Source organism: Ciconia boyciana, chromosome 9, assembly GCF_034638445.1.
Source record: "Ciconia boyciana chromosome 9, ASM3463844v1, whole genome shotgun sequence".
NCBI classification, from domain to species: domain Eukaryota; kingdom Metazoa; phylum Chordata; class Aves; order Ciconiiformes; family Ciconiidae; genus Ciconia; species Ciconia boyciana.
In genome coordinates, this window is record NC_132942.1 from 28,815,997 (window position 1) to 28,836,382 (window position 20,386).

The 20,386-nt window shown below is 37.2% G+C and overlaps 1 protein-coding gene across 6 annotated transcripts in view; it reads left to right on the forward strand.

Moving 5' to 3' along the window:
* The window catches only part of TOX3 (TOX high mobility group box family member 3), a 78,815-nt gene that overhangs the window by 31,398 nt on the left and 27,031 nt on the right, over window positions 1–20,386 (forward strand). For 3 of the 6 annotated variants that reach the window (XM_072873108.1, XM_072873111.1, XM_072873109.1), the window contains one exon: window positions 7,167–7,292. The exons of the other annotated variants lie outside the window; for them this stretch is intronic. In XM_072873108.1, coding sequence (XP_072729209.1) covers window positions 7,257–7,292 — 36 coding nt within the window. In that variant the 5' untranslated portion in view covers window positions 7,167–7,256. The remainder of the gene's footprint in view (window positions 1–7,166; window positions 7,293–20,386) is intronic. 6 annotated transcript variants of the gene reach the window in all.

Here is a 20,386-nt window from a genome sequence, read left to right on the forward strand (position 1 = left end):
TTGTTTTAATCTTGTTGGAATCAGGCTTCATTCAGGAACTGGATTCAGTAAAATATTGAAAAGTCATTGTCATCTTGTAACCAGAGACTCCATTTAGAGCAGTTTGTTTCATTATTAACTGATATTAATCTTTTGGAGGAAGTCACCTCAGACAAAGAGAATTGGTAGATAACGGACATGTGGCTGATTTTTAGAACCACCAGATCAACAAGCTAGTCTTTCCAAGTTGCTTTATGTTGAGAATCAACTGTCTGCAGCAGACGTAGACTGAACCACACATGAAAACCACTTGCAAAGTTTTTTAATCTCTCTGTCATCACAGAGACATTCGTTCATTCTTGAGACGGATCTGTTCACACAAAGAAAATGGCCAAGGCCTATGTCATCAGTGAAGGAAATGTGACAAACTTTGAACTTGGAATCAATACAGAGGGCATTAAATCTTCAGAATCTCAGACAAGCAAGTAAGAGAGAACCCATTTTTTTCCTTCCAAAGAGAGGCTCAGTGTGTATTGGTAAAGGCATTTGCAGTCACAGATACTAATGCAGATAATACTAATACGGTGTAATGCTGGATTGGCTCAGGTGAAACCTAATGTCACTGATGGCTTTCTTGTGAATTGTCTGTTGTCTTGTAAAACCGTGATGAAAATGTTCCCAGGAATTGTTGTGTGATTGCTCTAATGCTGACGTCAGAACATATGATTAAAAAGAAGCTCAGATCAGCATTCCAGTTCATAGACAAGCATTCACACGGCATGTAGAGGATAACCAAGGGACCAAGCCCAGCCAGCATGGGTTCAGGAAAGGCAGGTCCTGCTTGACCAACCTGATCTCCTTCTACAAGGTGACCTGCCTAGTAGATGAGGGAAAGGCTGTGGATGTTGTCTATCTAGACTTCATTAAAGCCTTTGACACAGTATCCCACAGCATTCTGCTGGAGAAACTGGCTGCTCATGGCTTGGGCGGGTGTACTCTTTGCTGGGTAAAGAACAGGCTGGATGGCTGGGCCCAAAGAGTGGTGGTGAATGGAGTTTACTCCAGTTGGCGGCCGGTCACAAGTGGTGTTCCCCAGCGCTCTGTGTTGGGGCCAGTTCTGTTTAATATCTTTATCAATGATCTAGATGAAGGGATCAAGTGCACCCTCAATAAGTTTGCAGACGACACCAAGTTGTGCGGGAGTGTTGATCTGCTTGAGGGGAGGAAGGCTCTAACAGAGGGACCTGGACAGGCTGGATCGATGGGCCGGGGCCAATTGTGTGAGGTTCAACAAGGCCAAGTGCAAGGTCCTGCACTTGGGCCACAGCAACCCCATGCAACGCTACAGGCTTGGGGAAGAGTGGCTGGAAAGCTGCCAGGCAGAGAAGGACCTGGGGGTGTTGGTTGACAGCCGCCTGAATATGAGCCAGCAGTGTGTGCAGGTGGCCAAGAAAGCCAATGGCATCCTGGCTTGTATCAGAACTAGTGTGGCCAGCAGGACTAGGGAAGTGATCATCCCCCTGTACTCGGCACTGGTGAGGCCACACCTCGAATACTGTGTTCAGTTTTGGGCCCCTCACTACGAGAGAGACATTGAGGTGCTGGAGCATGTCCAGAGAAGGGCAACGAAGCTGGTGAAGGGTCTAGAGCACAAGTCTTATGAGGAGCGGCTGAGGGAACTGGGGTTGTTTAGCGTGGAGAAAAGGAGGCTGAGGGGAGACCTTATCGCTCTCTACAACTACCTGAAAGGAGGTTGTAGCGAGGTGGGGGTCGGTCTCTTCTCCCAGGTAACAAGTGATAGGACAAGAGGAAATGGCGTCAAGTTGCACCAGGGGAGGTTTAGACTGGATATTAGGAAATTTTACTTCACTGAAAGGGTTATCAAGCATTGGAACAGGCTGCCCAGTGAAGTGGTTGAGTTGCCATCCCTGGAGGTATTTAAAAGACGTTTGGATGAGGTGCTTAGGGACATGGTATAGTGGTGGACTTTGTAGTGTTAGGTTTACGGTTGGACTCGATGATCTTAAAGGCCTTTTCCAGCCTATACGATTCTGTGATTCTGTGATTCCTTATGTTGTGCAGGGAAGCGCACCACCTTGTCAGTGATTCCTTAGTTACTCCCTGTAATGTGTTCTGTAGTCAAGAAATTAATGTACCTACCATAAGTACACCTATGCCAGGTCTTGATTTTAAATTGCACATCTGTTAATGTCCACACTTTTGGAAATGTTTTCAGTATTTCAGCATAGTTTCTGATACTTGTAGAACCCTGTAAAATAATGACAGAAAATAAGATGTTCTATGTTTTCCCTTGAAGTCAGATACTGTTGAATGCTTTTAAAAAGAAAAGTAAAAATTGTAGTGCTATAAATTCAACTTAGCATGACTGAAGTATCTGTTCATGAAAGGACTCTATTTGGTTTGTGTAAAAGAAGTCTCTGGTCATTTTCTGGTCATCACAGTGAAATCCATCTTACCTCTGTATCATATGTACATATTTTCCATTTGATTCTGCAGTCTTTACTTGCTTTCAGCAATGTTTTCCTGGATGAGTAAGTCCCTGGTGTGCTTAGCAGCTGTATGGAACTACTCATGTAAGACCTGATCAACATGAAAAAGGGTTGAAGAACTTACTGCCTAAAAGAAAGCTATGTGGGTGTATTTTAATTGCTACGTTACCATGACAGTCTACAATATTTATAATTCTAGAGACTTCTTTGAAAAAAGAAAGATAAGTGGCTTGTGTGTAATAGAAAAACAGAGTCAATACATCAGATGTTTGTCAGATAAACATTGTAGATCTACCCTAACGAAGGTATTGCAATTGCATGAATGTCTGAGATAGTTTTAATGTCAAAAGCTTAATGCCTTTTGGTGCCTTTAGCTTTTCTGATTTCCCTAAGTGATCATAAAGTTATAAACAGTCTTTCTAGGAGGTCTCTAGGAATCCTGTTAGGAGCTTTTCATCATACTGGCAAATTCATATTGAATTGGTATTCATTTTCACTATTACAGAATAATCAAATCAGTGCTGTTATTATTATACTGTTGAAAAATAAAATAATGAGGATGTAATGTAAAACTGCTAATGTGATGAAGCGCTCTTGTTATGTTAGGTTAAGAATGCTATGGCTGCTTGTTCCAGCTTGCTTCAAGCAGTGATTGAGGGAGGAAATGGAGGGCGTTTTGTTTGTGGCAAGAGGTTACGTACATTCTCATTTGAATGTGTAATTGTCTTTTGATGGCCGAAAGGGTGATTGCTGTGCCCGCTTGTTCTTTCTGCAAGGCTGTGGTGTTGGTTCTGGACTGTAAGATCGCCACTGTTCCTACTGTCACACATACGGTGCTGTGATCTCCTTTTTAATCATGAGTAGCATCTGATGGTTCTCTCTCCAGAAGGAATGGCTCATATATTCTTTTATGTTCATCTGAGCTTTTTTCCAAAAGGGAATAGAGCTTTTAGAGTACATTGCTAGAAAGTACACCAAGCCCCCTGAAGGTTCAAATTTGACAGGGATGTTAGGAGGCAGGTCAAGTGACTGCCTAATGAAGATGAATGGAGAAAATTGCTAGTACAAGAATCACGTGGTGGGCGCTTAGCCCAGGTTGCTGAAAGTGTGATGGAATCTCACGGCTTCATTTATCAGTGTCATATTTGGGGTAAAAGTGAGCAGCATTGTTCTCATTTCTTCCAGATGGATAGGTCAACTTTAATATTTATTGTTCTTGTAGAACATTTGTTTGATGTATTTCCATTAGCTAGGCAATAATAGAAAAGCAGTGGAGAGAAACATAAAACAGCTCCCTTCCTCTTCAGCTGAAGTATGGCATACACTAATGTGTAAATATTTCTAAGACTGTCACTGACTTTTTAATTTTTTTTTTTTATTTGATGACATGATCATATATATTAAGGAGTTTTGTAAAAATAATGGAAAAAACACATCACCAAAATATAAAATATTTGACTTTTGGTGTGTGATTGTTAATCTTTTAACTTTTCATGAGCTATAGTGCCTTTCAGGGGTGGCTTTTGCTTAAGAATGTCAGCTTGAGAGAGAGAGAGAGAGAGAAGACACAATAACACTGTGTTTGAAGGACTGTTATAAGACTGGAAGTATTTTAGCAAAATCAGCTTACAATTTTGGATTTCTAAAATGGAATATAAAGATGTTTGTTTCTGTCATCTTTTTTTCTTTATTTCTGTCATCGCTGATTACTTTTTCTATGATGGGAAAAGACCACTTAATCTGGGTTGATGTAAAATTTGAAATAAATAAGGGATCTAACCATTACAAAACAGTGGCTTGTAGCTAATAGTGGTAACCCCTGGTTACTGTTTATTAACTGTTTTTTTTTTCCCCATTTATAGCAATCAGGTTCAAGGTGTTTGACATATATTATTTTATACTGTGAAAGGAAACTTAGCTGTTTGTGAAGCAGGTGTTGTGTTAAGTGCAGTGCAAACATCCTAGCCATATGTTTCTATAATTTAAATTAATTTGGTACAGTCATACTGTTAATCTTTAGTGACTTGTTGATTGGCATTTTGCAGACATATTTCTGGAAGGCACCCAATACCATTTTCTGTAGCCTTTCTGGCAGTAGCAGAGAGTAACATTTCCACAAATTGGAATCTTGTACAGCTCTGGGAAGGGAGCCAAGATTTAAATTAGACAATAACCTCTGCTCTGTATATAGCTTCTATTCTTCAGCTGTAGGGAAAGTGATTTGTTTAATACAGTCAGCTCTGTAGCATATAATAGACTGATATATGAGTCACTCCTTGGCAATGTGTGTTTCTTAAATTTATATAGATTGAACAACTAGTTGGTAATGTACTTAGTTACAGTTGTGCAAACAATAACTATTAGCAGAGCTGAACAGACCTCGAAAAAATTGTGTTTGGTTGGTGTTTGCTAAGGATTCTGCAGAACTGTGGGATTTTAGAACAATCCTTCTCTTCAGGTGCAGAGGAAACAATTTCATAAACATGAGTATTGTTTGAGCTTTGGAAAATCAATAATAAAGCTTTTATATCATAGTTTAATGTTTCTTCAGTTTTTTATATGGATGCATGTACACAATGTTCCTTAAAAATTAAACTTAGCATCAGCCCGTGTTGTAGCTACATAACTAGGTTGCAGCTCTTTTTGTTTTGCCCTTCTATATTTTTTTCTCACTTCATGTTAAAATCTGTTGCTGTCAATTGGTATCTGTGAATGCAAAGAATTCTTTTCTTTCCAAACGGCAAGGATCTTTTCTTAAAGGAGAGCTCTTTACACCATTTGGTTCATGTTTATTTAAAAGCTTAAAATCATTAGACCAAATCTCACTTCTTGTCCAACAGAAAATTGATTTTGCTAACAAAAATGGTGTAGGCCTGAAAGAGAATATTCAGAAATATGCAAATAAGTAGAGATAGAAATCTGTTTGAGCAGCTGAACAAAGCAATCAAATTTTTCCCATTGAAAGTTTATTTAGCTTCACTGTGAACATTTTTGAACAAAATTATAAACTGCTGTTAGTGAAATACTTCTTTTTATAGGGAAAAGGGGATTCTTTTTAAGCAGAACTATTTTTAATATGCTACATTCTTCTGCCAGGTCTTATATTTACAAAATAAAGCACATTGTAAATATTGAACAATACACAGATATATTTCCTAACAGTTTATAGTACGCTGCATACTCTGGGTGGGTTCCAAGCAGTAGTTAGTATAAATGATATGCCAATCAAAATTATTTTTGCAACTATAACCTGTTATAATGCAATCTCTTATCTGAAATGTCAACTTGATGTAAGCCAGATCTCTCTTCTTAAGCTTTAACTCTTACATGTATAATTTCCCTTGTCCTGAACTAATCCTGCTTCTGTCCCATAAGCTTCTCGGTAGTGCACGACATCAAAGCATGATTTATCTACTGGTTATATAAATCTTAATCATCACTGCTTCCATTAGGTCTTGTGCATTTTATTCCTTAGTCAGAAGTGAATTGTGTACAGAATATCTGACATACTTCAATGAGTAAATAAGATTTGTAAATGTCCAGCATGTCCCTTCCAGGCCAGTTTTCTAATAATTCAGTTTCTGTGTAAAAGCTGACTTTTTCAAAAAAAAGTCCCCTGTAGCTAGCAAGATGATTACTGAAAATTTGACCATTTCTATTGGTAAATAAATGTGTGGCTTCATAATGTGTCAGGTTTGTCATTATAGCTAGCTTAAGGAGTTCCTTCTTCCATTCTTCATTCCTGCCCCAGATGAAAAAGAAACTTTAATTGCATTTACCTCCCCAAATCCTAACGAGTTCAGTGTTTCATTTTTGCAGTGGGACCTCAAAACCAGTTGTATCAGCATAAGCAAAGGGATACTGAATTGTAGAGTGAATAACTAAATGAACAAGAGGGCGGAGGTTTGAAGCATGATGCACAACGAGATCTTTTCTGGAACTTGAGGTCACTTAATGATGTGGTTGCAGGTGGCAGTGCTGACATCATGACTTTGAGTCACTGAAATGTCCTTTAGTTTGGTTCCCACTGCTGCTAGTAGCTGAAATTGAATCCTGCATATAACCATTTTATGGAAGCTGGAGATGCTGTAAATCTCCTTCATTGTTGTTGATGATCATTCTAAATGTTGATAATTCTGTTTACATGACCCGTGAGCTTCTGATGTGAGGGGAGTGTGTGAAATTGCCGTTTTTAGATTCTGATAATAAAAAAATCCGTTAATGAGATTGAAGAGCTGTGATATTCCCAAGCTGAACACCATTCTGTATCTCTGAGGTTACTGAGCCAGCAGCATGGGTTGTGCTTCCGAGGAGGGGATGAAGAGACCAGAAAGGGGCCTGACTTTCCCCAAAGTTACGTTTACAGAGCAAAATGTAGGAGGAGTGAACGCAGTAGAAAGAGAATTTGCATTTGAGAATAGTGAAGGGTTTATAGAGACTTGCCATATTTACAGAGATTGGGTATTCTTTCAATTTAGTGTTTCATTTATGAAGCATTTAGTGTATACATCTCTGTAAGGAATGTAATCAATATGTGCACTCTCACTCACTCCTCATCCCCTTTTCAAACATGCATGGTTAAGTATTACAACATGGCAGAAACTTTTTTCTTATCTCAGAAGTTGATATATTTATATGTTGACATGAAAATTGATAGCCCTTTTATTTTTTTTATAGTACCTAGTTTAGCTACAGATGATATTCCAGTTACTGGAATATAGCACACAACCACCACCACCGTCGGAATCAAATGGTTCAGCCTGATTTATGTTGGCAAATAAGCCTTCACCATTTTTCTCCCTGGTAAGTACCACTGCAGATTTCTGGTTTTCCTAGATGACCCTTACACAAATTATTCTTTGCATTTTGATTTTATGAGAGATGCGGGGGTTTTGGTATATACATATATATAGAAGCAGAGGTGTTTCTTATAACCGGTGGTTTGTATATACAGTTGGATGAAGGTGAGATTATAGCACTGGAAGAGATTCCTCTGTCACTTGTAATCGGCCGTTGTTGGTTTCAGTGGTGGTAAGGAAGGTCCTGCACATAGATGTGTGAAGGTTCATCATGGCATGTTACCCAGAGTTTCCCATGGATGTATGTGAGCTTGGACAAGGACAACTGTTCCATGCTGTTGGGAAGGCAAAAACATAAGATTCTATGGGAGACAAAGGAAAAAGACCTTTTTATCTAGAACTATTAGTGGTCTGAAATTATGAGATTAACTTAAATTTCATATTCACTGTTACAAGCTGTACGTTTTCTCAAAATATGAAAAAATGACATTTATGTGAAAGTGTATGTAAATACGTATGCTTTGAATTGCTTCTAGATACTCTCAAAATCATGTTTTACAAGATATCACAAACTTCAAAATATTTTTTCTTTTAATTTTGAATACCTCTCCTTTGCTATGTGTTAATCTTTCCTCAAAGTTTATTTCCATCCCTTTTCTCTTACCAGTTTCCAGTTTATCTTTTCCTTATCTATCTGATAAACTGATTTTTATTATCCTGCTCTGATAATCATTGTCTTGCTATCCCTTTCTATGGGCCTTTCTTCCATCCTTTCTCTGCCTCCTAGTACCCAGCACTTGTACATCACTTTATAGCACTCGTATATCATTTTATTCCTCTCAAAACCAGACTATGTATATCATATCTGACAACTCAGTTCTCCCATTAAAATACATATATATTTTTAATGTTGTTCTTAACAAGTTTTGAAAATACCATTGCACAACCTTGTTTTGATTAGCAAAGGAAATCTCTTACACTGGAGAACTGTTGTAATAATTCCAGGGCAGATCAGGCAAGCAATGACAGGCAAAACCATTATCTTGAGGATGGTTTGGTTTGGATTTGGAGTTTTTTAAGTCTAAAAATCACTGGACAATAAAATATTATCAGAAGCGATTCTAGATGCTCACACAAATGAAGAGACGGTCATGATTTAGAATACCATTTAGTCTTTACTGTGACCAATTAGTTATTTCCCCACCCTTGGTTGGTATTTTCCTCTTTTGGTGGCAAGAGAGCTGCCAGAACATCACGTGCTATTCCTCTATTCCTGCCTTCTTTGTTGTGTTCACACTAACAGTGTGCAGTGTCTCCCAGTTCAGGTAGAAAAAATGACTGAGAAATTTTATGGTAGAGCAAAATCTTCCCAGTTTTGCAGACAATGAAGCAACCAGCCTCGTGGATTTCTGGTGATTTGTTCTTACTGTGAACATATAAAGCAATTTTCATGTTTCATGCTCCCTCGCATGGTTTTGCATCATTTCGCTTGCTCACCAAAACTGGATGTGGGATTAGTAGTTCTCAACTCTTATGCAACTTTGATATCACACAGAAATAACCTGTCTGTGTCGTAAATCTTGGCTAAAGTTATTATCCAAAATATAATACAGTAATAAGACAGCTTTAGCCCTGGGTATTTGGAAAAAAAAGCCCAAATATACAGGATTTTCTGAGAGTGCGCTGAGTCCAGGTCTCACTTCCACGATGCAAAGATTTCTGATCTGTGGGAAATTTTCTATTCTAAAAGTGGGATGGAATGATAAGGTTCAAGATATAAAATAAAAATGAGAGAACTCCCAGTAGTTTGCAGCTAGTTGCAGCAGGCATCTGCCTGCCAGAAGCACAAGGTTATGGTACAAAGTATTATTTGGTTCCATCAGAATGGTTTCTGTATCAAAAATACTGTCTCAGAGACACCTGAAGAAATGTTTCTGTAGAGCATCACCATCATGCCATCAGCTGATAAGGAAAACTTAAGAGTGCTACATGAATATAAGTTTGTGACTTTTCCCATCTGACCTCCAATTATTAACCTGGCTTGTAATTAACAGCTATTCCTAGGAATATCTTGCATAGTTTCTGAACATTCAGACAAAGAAAGTTCATGAAGAGATTACAGCTAATTCATACATCTAGTTTGAATTCATACTAAAGCTAAATCTGATTCTTTTAAATTCAACTAAGAAGTATTCAACTTCTTGCACATCTTTGGTGTGAATAGCATAAGACACTGAATTGTCTCAGTCCACTAAATTAGGAGAATATTTTCAGAGTGTGAGTTGTGAGCTGTGGAACAGCTTGGCAGCAGAAATGCCACTAGGATCTGGTGTCTCTTATACTTCAAGAAAAGAAACTCAAGAATTTGCATGCATCAAAGCTCAGGCTTGCTTACATCAAGACATGAAGGATAGCACTTGACTATTCAAGAGAGCTTTTATTACCATTTTTAGTCTTATATTAAAACCCCTTGTTTTTTCTATGGCATCTGAAAATTATGAGGAGAAATTACATTACTGAGATGCCTGGTGTGCTTTCTAATACGCACTTAATTCTAACGCTAATTAGTTGTTAATATTTTGAAACATCAGCGCTGAAGATCACCTGAAGACTTGAGAGGTCTGGCTTTCATATGGTGCTAGACATTTCCAGCCCTGCAAGTGTGAGGCTATTGGTCAGGTTGCATTTGAAATAGGATTATAAACAGAGCAACCTGATTTTTCTTAACTGGCATTAATTTGCTTAATATGAGATTTCAGTACTTTAACATTAGGATTTTCATGGGGTTTTTTTATTACTGGGAGTGAAGGTTTTGAGTGAAACTTTATTCATTTCACTTGTGATAAATGGAATTTGCCATGTACCCTTTATGTGTCCTCAACTCTCGGCAGAACCTCAGGGGCTGCAATCAATATCAGAAGTAATTTCTGTGCCCACTTACAAGAAGAAATACAGTGACCCAATTAAGTGAAGAAAATGCTAGACCGTAGTAATGGATGAAAATGCAATTAAAGTAGGTTACTCACCTACAAAATAAAGTTTCTGCTGCCCAAAATGTTGCCTTTAGGTTGGAATGAAACAGTGGGAAGCTAAAGATAGATAAATTAAGCCTGATTAGTCTCAGTGGCATAAATTAGGAATACAAACTAGCATGAGGGATTATTCCACTCTTAAATTTAATTCTCCTCTACTGTTATTGCAGAGCATTGCATCCAATTCAATCTCGCATGTTTAAATAAAGTTAGTTGCTGCTGAAGACTCTCCAGAGGCCTCCCTGCTGTGGGATTTGTAATCCAGCCCCAACTAAAAATAGTGGAGAAATGCTCCAGGTTTAAGGTTGATGTAAGATAAAGAAACAGGAGGAAGCGATGTGTTATGTGCCTGTTTCCAAAATGCATTTATAATCTATATTATATTGACACACGTAATTTTTCCAAATTGGAAAATGTCTTCACCTGAGGAAAATTCCCAAATCTTGTGCCTGTCAGTCATTTTCTTGTACAACCCCTGTTCTTACAAGGTTAGGATATCCTTGAGCCTCATCTGTGCTTTCCTCTTCTTCCCACATAGAAGGGCATTGCTTATTGCATGCAGCAGCATAGAGCTTTGGTTGAGGGTAACTATCACTGACTCTAGTGCTCGAGTTGGTGTATTTCTGGGTGGCTTTTCTTTGTTTCTCATTCGGATATGTGTGTAATAAGAGCAGAGTTACATCCTACAGGCTGTCTTTGCAATAGACGGCTTGCTGTGTACAGCCTTGCATATAATGAAGTAGAGTTAATATAGACTTTAAAAAAATGCTATCTTTCTATTTGATTATGATTAGTATTTCTAGAGTAGAAAGTATTTAATTTCAGAAAAAAATCACAGGAACCCATGGTATCAACCTGACTGAGAGTTGAGATATTTAAGATTTTATGCAGGTACTGATTTTAGCCTGAAAGTGTCTTGACTGATCCTCCATTATGATTATTATACATCTGCTTCACCCTTTCTCTATCAATTTTATATTTAAAACTTGATATAATTTGCTAGTGTAGTAGAGCTGAATCACAGTCTAGAATGGAATTTACAATTTTTGCTGGAGTGAGTGAAATTTGATATAAGATTCTAAGAAAAGCTACTTACAGCCCAATTGCAGTATAATCACATCACTTTAAATTTGTGTGAGAAAATGTTACAGTAATCGTGAATATAGTGATATAAAACTATTTCTTGGGATTCTAAGAATAAAATGCTGTCATTACATTAAGAAATGCTTAGACAGTTTATATAAAATAAATGGGGGGATAGACATGATTAACACCTTGGTTGTATGAACTTAATGCCTCAAAGAGGAAGGTGAAACAGAAATGTTCATATGGTGAAGAGTTCTATGCATTTTCCTCCGAAAAAAACCCTATAAAAATATCCCTTACAGCAGTTAAAAATAAACTGTTGGGGGTAAAAGGATACTCAAATAGAGGTGTAGAGTTGTCTTATACCCCTGCTGAGGGGGAGTTAAAGAAGGGCCCTTAATAGTGACCTTGGTGCATTAGGGCAGGAGGGGGCATGGTGCTGCTCTCTCTCAGGACCTCACTGGCTTCCAGGTCCCATGTGTGCCGGAGGACTCCTGTCCCCGAACGGGGCACAAGCTAGCGGCCTCCAGTCATGTCACCAGGTGCTGGCATCGGTGCTCCTATCACAACCTGGAGGGCGTGGGAAGGTACATTGGAGGGGCAGCCCCAGAATCAGGTCCACAGATTTGGTTTGGGTCTTTCTTGCAAGTTATTTTGCAGTACCACATGTACGTGTTGAGGCTATTCTGAGAGGCTGTTCAACTTCTTCCATTTGGTAAATGTCATGGAGAATAGAGACATTTCCACCCTCTCACAGGGCCATGGAAAGGGAGCAATTGTGCTTTACCCTTGCTTCAGTTCTTTAGAGCAGTTGTGGTAAAAAGCATAATTTAACCGCCATCTGTCCTCTGATGTCATCAGAAATAAGATCTTATGTATAATTTGAGCTGTTTTGAGAAAAGTAACTCGTAAAATACATACATTGGATGGATGCTGTGAAATTGCATATTTGAGAAGACCTTTCTCATGTGGAATCCAAATTGGTACACAGTTGTAGAAAAATATATATAAAGAAGAGACCTAGCCATATAAGTAAGTTCTTTTTGCATTTTAGCAATATATTCCTTCCATTACATTTATGTCTAATCTGGTTTATTCCAGCAACAAGTATGTGCTCATGAGAGTGATCACGAAAATAATTTCATAGTTCATCACCACAAACATCTCTATGTTAGAAAGCAAAGCAAGAAAACATGTTCTTTAAATATTCATATATTTTTAAACAAATACTTAAACTACAGTGGCCTCTCCTTGGCTTTGTTACTGAATGTGTTTGTCTTAACATTTGGTCTCTTCCCATATTTTAAGCTTCAGACAACAACAGGGTGTGATGATAGTGAATGTACTTCAGAACTCTTTGAAGTAACATCTGTAGATCTTGTGAAGTCTTTTTTCTGTGAAACTTAGTGGGTTGGTCTAAGTTTGATATTTGTATTAGCCTTGTACAGAGGAAAAGTAGTCTTAGTTTATGTAGGTGGATGCAGAGATATACCCAGAATCCATGTTTGATTCTCCATTTTACTACCTTTGAAGGCAATGTGGGCAGAATGAAAAATCCATTCTTGTCTACAAAGAGCCAAAATGGTAAATTGAAACTCTTCGAACACGTGACAGCAAAATATTTGGTATGTTTGTCTTGGAGAGAACTTTCAAGATTCAGACTAATTTTATAACACCTTAATTCTGTATAAATATTGGGACCAGGACTGCAGTTTGGACCACCTTTTAATATTTATGCATTTAAATATGGAGTAAGTAGCATTAAAAATCTGGCATATATTGAATTGCCTTAACTGTCAGTCAACAGAATACTAATAGTGTGCATATTCATACAAAGTTACTTCTTGCTTATAAAAACGTTTATAGACTGTATCCTTAAGAGATCTGAAAATGTCTAACATGAGACCATTAAATATTCCTTTCATTACTGTTCCTAAGACTTGCACAGTATCACACTTGGCAAAATATCATTCAGTTGCTGCTTTTGGCCATGGAATTCACTGAAGGAGTTCATATTAAAGAGTTTGGCTGGAATTTGAGAGATTAAGTCAGTGCTTTTTATTGTTATTGTCGAAGTTTTTATTTGTTGGCTGAAAGCTTTTAAAGTAACTTCAAATGTTTTCATTCTAATTGCTTTCCTAAAACTTTTAAATCTGTACTATCTGCAAACAGTGTGTCTGATGGAGATTTGAGGATATATGAATAAAATAGAAATGTCTATTTTTCTTTAGGTTCTTGCTCAAGTATTTTATCCCACTGAGATTTTTTTGGCTCTAAGCAAAAAGTAGAGAATGTGTATATACATACATACGTGCATAGACATACATATATAAACATATATATAACAATTAGTGTGGCAGATGTTTAAGACTCAAAAATTGGAATCTAAATGGTCCCCTGAATTAAAGGCTTTTAAATATCAAAAGACTGTCAAACGTATGGTTGAACAGATACTTATGCACAGATTCAATAATTAATGAACCACTAATGAGATTATTCATTTGCCTAAAATTCAGCATTGGGGATGTGACTGCAAAACTGGGTACTTAGATACATTTATTTTAACATTTTGTGTTCCTGTCTGTTGTGGCTGTGGCTAGTTGCTCATCAGCAATGTGTTCTTAAGCAAATTGAACTTTCTGGTGTGAAATCCCCTATAGGAACTCCTTTTGTTTTCAACGGGGCCTGCATTTCCTCCTGATTATTGCGGGATCCTGATATGGTGTGTTAGAGAATCCTGATGTGGAAGAAACTGAGAGAAATAACTGTCGTGTAGTAAGTTCTGGTGGCTGAAGTCACCAAGGCTAACACTTCCCGGGTGGTTTTTCACAGGTACGTGAAGATCTTTTCTAGAAAATTTGTAGGCAGAACCTAGCAGGAAATGAACCTGCTTCCAGAAGATATTGTCTACTGAAAATAAGAATACTGTAATCTGTCTCAGAAAGCTGATTTCTATTGTACTATCCTATAATAATCAGTAATCATAAATTTGCTGTAAGAATATGAATGGAAAGGCTCAAGTATAAATGAGGCATATGTAATACATGTTACCTAGTCGTCCAGTACTTCATGAAATCCTTCAAAAATTGTATCTTTTACTGACAAAAGCATTGTCTCTGTGCATGTGTCCATACCCTTCTGCACACACGCACATAGAGCTTTGATCTTTGATGTAACTGGGATATATTATCTGCTTCCTGACATTTGGTCAAAGGCTGACCCAAATGGACAGCCTTTTGACTGCATCTGGTCCAATTCTCCATCTCCTTTATACTCGGTGAATCAACCCTTAACTTCCAATAGCTGCATGTTGTCTATGGTAAATAATACGTCTTGCATCTGGCAGCACGTGCTATTTCTTCCAAAATGTTAGCATCCTGCCAGAGGAGTACAAAAATTTCTACGGGTAGCTATGTAGTGTCAAAATCTGAGGATAGCATTTTTGCATTCATTCTGAGATAAAATTACTTCTTTATTTACAAGGTTTTAAAATTCAGGTTTTAAAAGATGCTTCATTCACTTGTAACGATATAAAACCCTAACAACTTTAGTGGTATTGCATCTGTGAACCAGCTACTAAAATCTGCCTCATTGTTTCTAGTAGCAAAAATAAAAAGAATACTTGTATTTTATAAAATAACATGAATACCACCTGCTGCTTGTGAAGTATTGAAACTGTCATGAAGGACTTGCTCTTCCAGAAAAGAACACTCTGCTCCTGCTATGAACACACCATACTTAAAAGTAAAGCCTCTACAGAGATTAGCTGGACATCCATCTAGAACAGAAATTATTGGAGAATTCTCATCTGTTATTTTTACGTTCATTGAGAAAATAAATTGTGTTTCCTGATGAGAAAAAAACAATATTCAGTTTAATAACATCTGGTGAGGACACTGCTGTTCATAGGTGGGGATAGTTGATACTATTAAAAAAAAAAAAAAAAGCTCCCTCTCCCGACCCTCCTCTTACTCCTTCTACTGTTGCCAGAATAATTTTAGTGTATATTGTTTTGTTTGGAGTAATCAGGCTGAAGTAGCATTAGTCCAGCTTCTCATCTTTTAATTACAGACAGTTTATTGTCTATGCTGTCCCACTTTCTGCATGGTTCCCCACCAGCCAGCTAGACTTAGCAATCTCCATTAATTTAATTTGGCATTTCATTCAATCAGACAGGCTGTGAACATGATGAATTTTTTCTTTTTTAAATAACACAATGCTCATTCTTAATTGATGTCCTTATCAGACATTGTATTTGCCAGAGCTGTAATTATTGGTCAGGCAGCAAAATCAAATCTGCCCAAATGCAGTGAAGATGTTCTCCGGTGAAATTATTAAGATACAGTACTTAGACCTGCAAAGTAATTTAGTTTTGGTCTGTAATTACATCTTTTGGGATCGTTATCTTTCTTTTTACTCATAAGGATAGCGTAACCTCAGAGGAATTAATTTGCCAAATATGAAGATAGAACTGAGATCCTTGCCATGATATATATTTGTGCAAGTAGATATTACTCTATATAAAAAATATGAGCATGCTCACACCATAAAAGAATGATTTTATTAATGGCCATATTTTAAAAAATATGGCTTCTAATTTTATTGCAGAAATACTGGAAGTGTGATCAGTTGAGGCTGCCATTTTCCATAAGCAATAAATTGGCATCAGAAATGATAGAATTTGGATATGTAACTATCTAAAATACATATGCAAGCAGATATGTAGTGCTGTGACAGAACTAGCTCAGAGCTAGTTCTGCAGGCAGTAGTTCAACATCAAGCCAGTGAGAATTTTGTCTGGAGATACTGTCCCGAGAAACTTTAAATGTGTATTAACTAATAATTTTGAAAGGACTGTTAGTGTCATGATAGCTAAGTCTGAATTCTGTTTTGCAGTAAGGGTTGGGATAGGGCTTTCTTTAATTAAAAAAAAGGGGGAGGAGTGGATTCTGTAATAACTCTATTAATTTTTTTATTTATTCTCAGATATATGGTACGTAGTCTTTGAGTACAGAATTGCAATCATTCATTTTAAGCAAAATGTAACTAATCCAGTTATGAGAAGATGATAAAATGTGTCTCATTCCTGTTCTGGATATATTTTGTTTGAATTTTTCATTTGGGACATTTATTCACATTCCATGGTTTTGGTGGTATTCTCCGCTGGAATAATAACCCTTCCAATGGTTTCTTCTTCCTTGTGGTTGCACTATTAAATTAAGCAGCAATATTATAAAAAGAATTATTTAGAAAAACTAATGTATTTGCCTGATGAATCTAATTTTACTTTTGAGCATAAAAATACTAGTATTTTAAAAAATCATTTTTGCTCCATTGAAATGCTCAGATAAAGGTCTGGCTCCTCTATGTCTGGTTTTAAGTGACTTATGTATTTCTGTATTTGTACTTTTTGGGAAATGAATAGTGGGTGTGACTTCTAATGTTTTTCAGATTAGAGTTGCACCACAATTGAGTTGATTTAAAGACAGAAATGTAGAAAGTTGTAATAAATACTAATGACTGAATGTTGTAAGTAAAATAATTTATCCATTAGAATCAGTAGCAAAATTCCCATTACCTTTTATAGGTTCAAAATGTTATTCTGTGTGTTCAAACACCTTCAAAATCAATTATTGGCTTTACAATTTATGCTTTTTTTAATATTATGGTTTTGTGGTGTAACATTCTCTTTTGCTTGTTTTATTTCTTGCTGTGGCTTTTGACTCATCACAGTTGCAAAAGAAGGAGCCCAGACAGTAACCACTATTTAACCTTATGATATTTTCTGAAGATTTTTTCAGTAGGAATTCAGACTCTGTGGGCATTTAATCACTGTTTTTTATCCTGAACGGCAAAGGTTTTCTGTGACGTTCGTCATATCAGAGCTCTTTCTTAAAACAACCGTTCATTAGTCTCAGCTTTCATAACCAACCAATGTTTACTGGTGAGTGCAAAGGGTAGCTTGAAAACCCAAGTAGCATTGTGCTGTGCTGATGCAAAGTGGCTAATCCCTTGATTCGCATACAGGTATCGTAAGGTCTGGCCTAGGAGGTTCGTCTATGAAAATGTGCAGTTTGTAGAAGTGGGGCAGTGATACAGTTTTTATCTCCCCAGTCCTGGGCAGGAATTGGTTTGGTCTTCATTAGGACATGCATTGGGGAAGGAATAGAGGGCATGAATTTTCCCTTAGCTTTGCAAATATACACTCTTCCTAGAAAAGAGGAATAAGGCTAGATGTTGGGCTGCAGGTTTGGTAGTCAAAGCTAAGAGAAGAGCTTCAACAAGCTATTTTGGAAATAATCAATTTTCTTGACATTCTTTATACAAGGTATTAGTAAGAAAACATCCAGTCTCTCATTACAGTATTCATGTCGGTTCTTACGGATTTCAGTAGGGCCAAGATTCAAGTGCCCTTGCAACATAAAAGAGTAGAGGACTGAACTGTCATAGTTTTAATGCAATGATTTGCATGAAGAATGAAAGCTGTGATTCACAATAAGTTCAGAAGAGGTTTTGTTTGTTTGCAATCCATTTCATGAAATCAGCATATGTGTGTGGTTTCCGTTGGTTTGCTGTTGCAGTAAGTTGTGGTCCTCATGCTTAATATGTGTATCAAAACTTAAGATGGAGTTTGAACTCCTGAAATCAAAGGAAGCAAGTAGTAGTCTGTAATGCAATGGTATGTGTTGCCAAAGGAAGCTGAAAAGATTTTATTCTTTCGTAGTTACAGAGCGAGGGTGCTCTGAGATCTTTAGATGCAAAAGTCGATGCAAAACCTTGCTAATTGCTATGGCTAAGTAATTTGCAAAGCGTCCTGATGGCAGCACAGAACAAAAAGATAGCTGGACTAGGTGCTGCATCTTACTCTCTTTCTGTCCTAGGGAAATCCAACAGGTGGGACCCCACAGGAGTGTACCTGGGCAGACCAAATTGCTGGATCTTGCCTTTAATTTGAATGCCTGCTGTCCACTATAGGAATGCTCCGAGACGTTTATGAGGGGTCTGAGCAAGGGGTCCTTTAGAAAATAAATGGAGAAAAATGTTGACTGCATCAAGAGTCATTTCACAAAAAACATCTTTCCCAAATTATTTTACTAAAATAGACAAGAACCCCTTGTTCTATTTAGAATGATTTATAACTGTTCCCAGCTGATCACAAAGTGTTTCTAAATTAAAAGCCATTAATTATAGCCTTATATAGATACAAAGATATGCAAGAAGTGCTTTGTAATTCCAGCTCTGCACTTCAGGTGAGAGCTTTTTAAATTACTTGGACCATTGGAGCCACCTGCTTGACTAAATGCTGAGGGCCCTGTGTTTCAGTACTCATCAGTGCATTGCAGTGTTAACATTGTTACTGATTTTTCTCATTTCTCCAGGGCAAATACTAATTAATGGATACAATTCACAGCTGATTAGCTGTAGTTTCTTCAGTAATTACATTCGCAGACTAACTGTTCAGAAGAGGATTTCTAACCCAGTTCTTATTTCACTCTAAGCTTAATTTGTTTTTTGAATTGTTTGGGTCCTTAAGATAATAACCATTTTATTTTCCTTTGTTGTTATAGGTACCATTAGATAATAAGGAAGTTTAATCTTAGAAGTACTCACTGATAATTGTTGTGTGCCTTCAATGGATTTCTAATTCAGAGACAAAAAATACATTTAAATAATATTAGTTATGATCCATACTAACAAAAGCCTAAATATGCCAAGTTCTTACGTCAGTGCCTGAGTCATACACAATAGGATCTTAAATATTGTAGCCCAAGAACAGAATGAATCTAAGCATACGTACTTGTAACTTTTAGTTTTGACATTCCTCGTTACATCATTTGCTTCCACAGTCTTTATAAAATGGAAAATTTTGTTGTCACTTTCCCCTTTGTTTTACTTCAATAAAACAAAAAGGAAGAAAACCACTTGGCAATCAGAACAGCAGTAGCTGTGGTGTGAGGAATATATGTAGATCAAAACAATGTAGAATTTTAATCCTCAAGGTAAAAATCAGCTACATTTCCATTTTCAGGCACTGGAGCCCCTAGGATGCTAAGCTCATTAAAATAGGATAGGGTTTGTTCCCACTTATTTATCCATCTTAGAGCTATGCTTGGCTATTGTACCTTTGCACTTAGGTATAATTTGAACACCTGATTTCATTTTTCTTTTTTTTTGTTACTGTAGAAAGAACAGCTCTATTGGAGCCATTTGAGTTTTTCATGTAAATCCTTCTTAGTTTGCCACTAACTGATGTGAAAAAAACTATCCTGTTGATCTCACTGTTGAGCTGTGTACTATGTCTTTGTGCAACAAATCCACACACACATCCTTATGTGCCAAAACAGTAATTTTAATGTGCAATTTTATTTAAATTTTTTAATCTCCAAAAATGGGTGACATCTGGGCTTTTAAAAAATGGATGACATTACTTGAGTATCTGCATAGCTGGGGATAACAGAGTTTTAATAGCTATGAGGCAGCCTACATATTGTGTTAAGGCCTCTGTTGCTTAACATGTGTTATAGGTTGAAAGATTCAGCATGTTACGTACACAAATGGAATTTCATACTTCAGAATGAGGAATCTCATCTCATATTCCCTCCTCCCCATGATTGTCTTCTGATTTTGTTGACATCCTGTTTTGTCAATCAGACAATTAATCAGGTACACAAGGCTCCAATTCTTTGTGTCCATCTTCCTTTTTTCATCCTCTGTCACTATAGTTTCCTCCTCTTCTTTTTTCTTCCTCCTTTTAACTTTTGGTCTTATTTTCAGAAATAGACTTTGGAGTTTTCAGGGAAAGAGCCTTTCTTGAGAGGATCACTCTGGCCCCTCCACTGCTCTGGGATGCTGGAGGAACTAGAGGGAGTCAGGGTCTGAAACACATCCCTGCTAAAAGCAGTCAGGCGCCAAGTACTGCAGTAGCGAATTGACCTGGAGCAAAGTGGTTTTCCTTTCAGGACAGGCTCAGCTGCTCTGA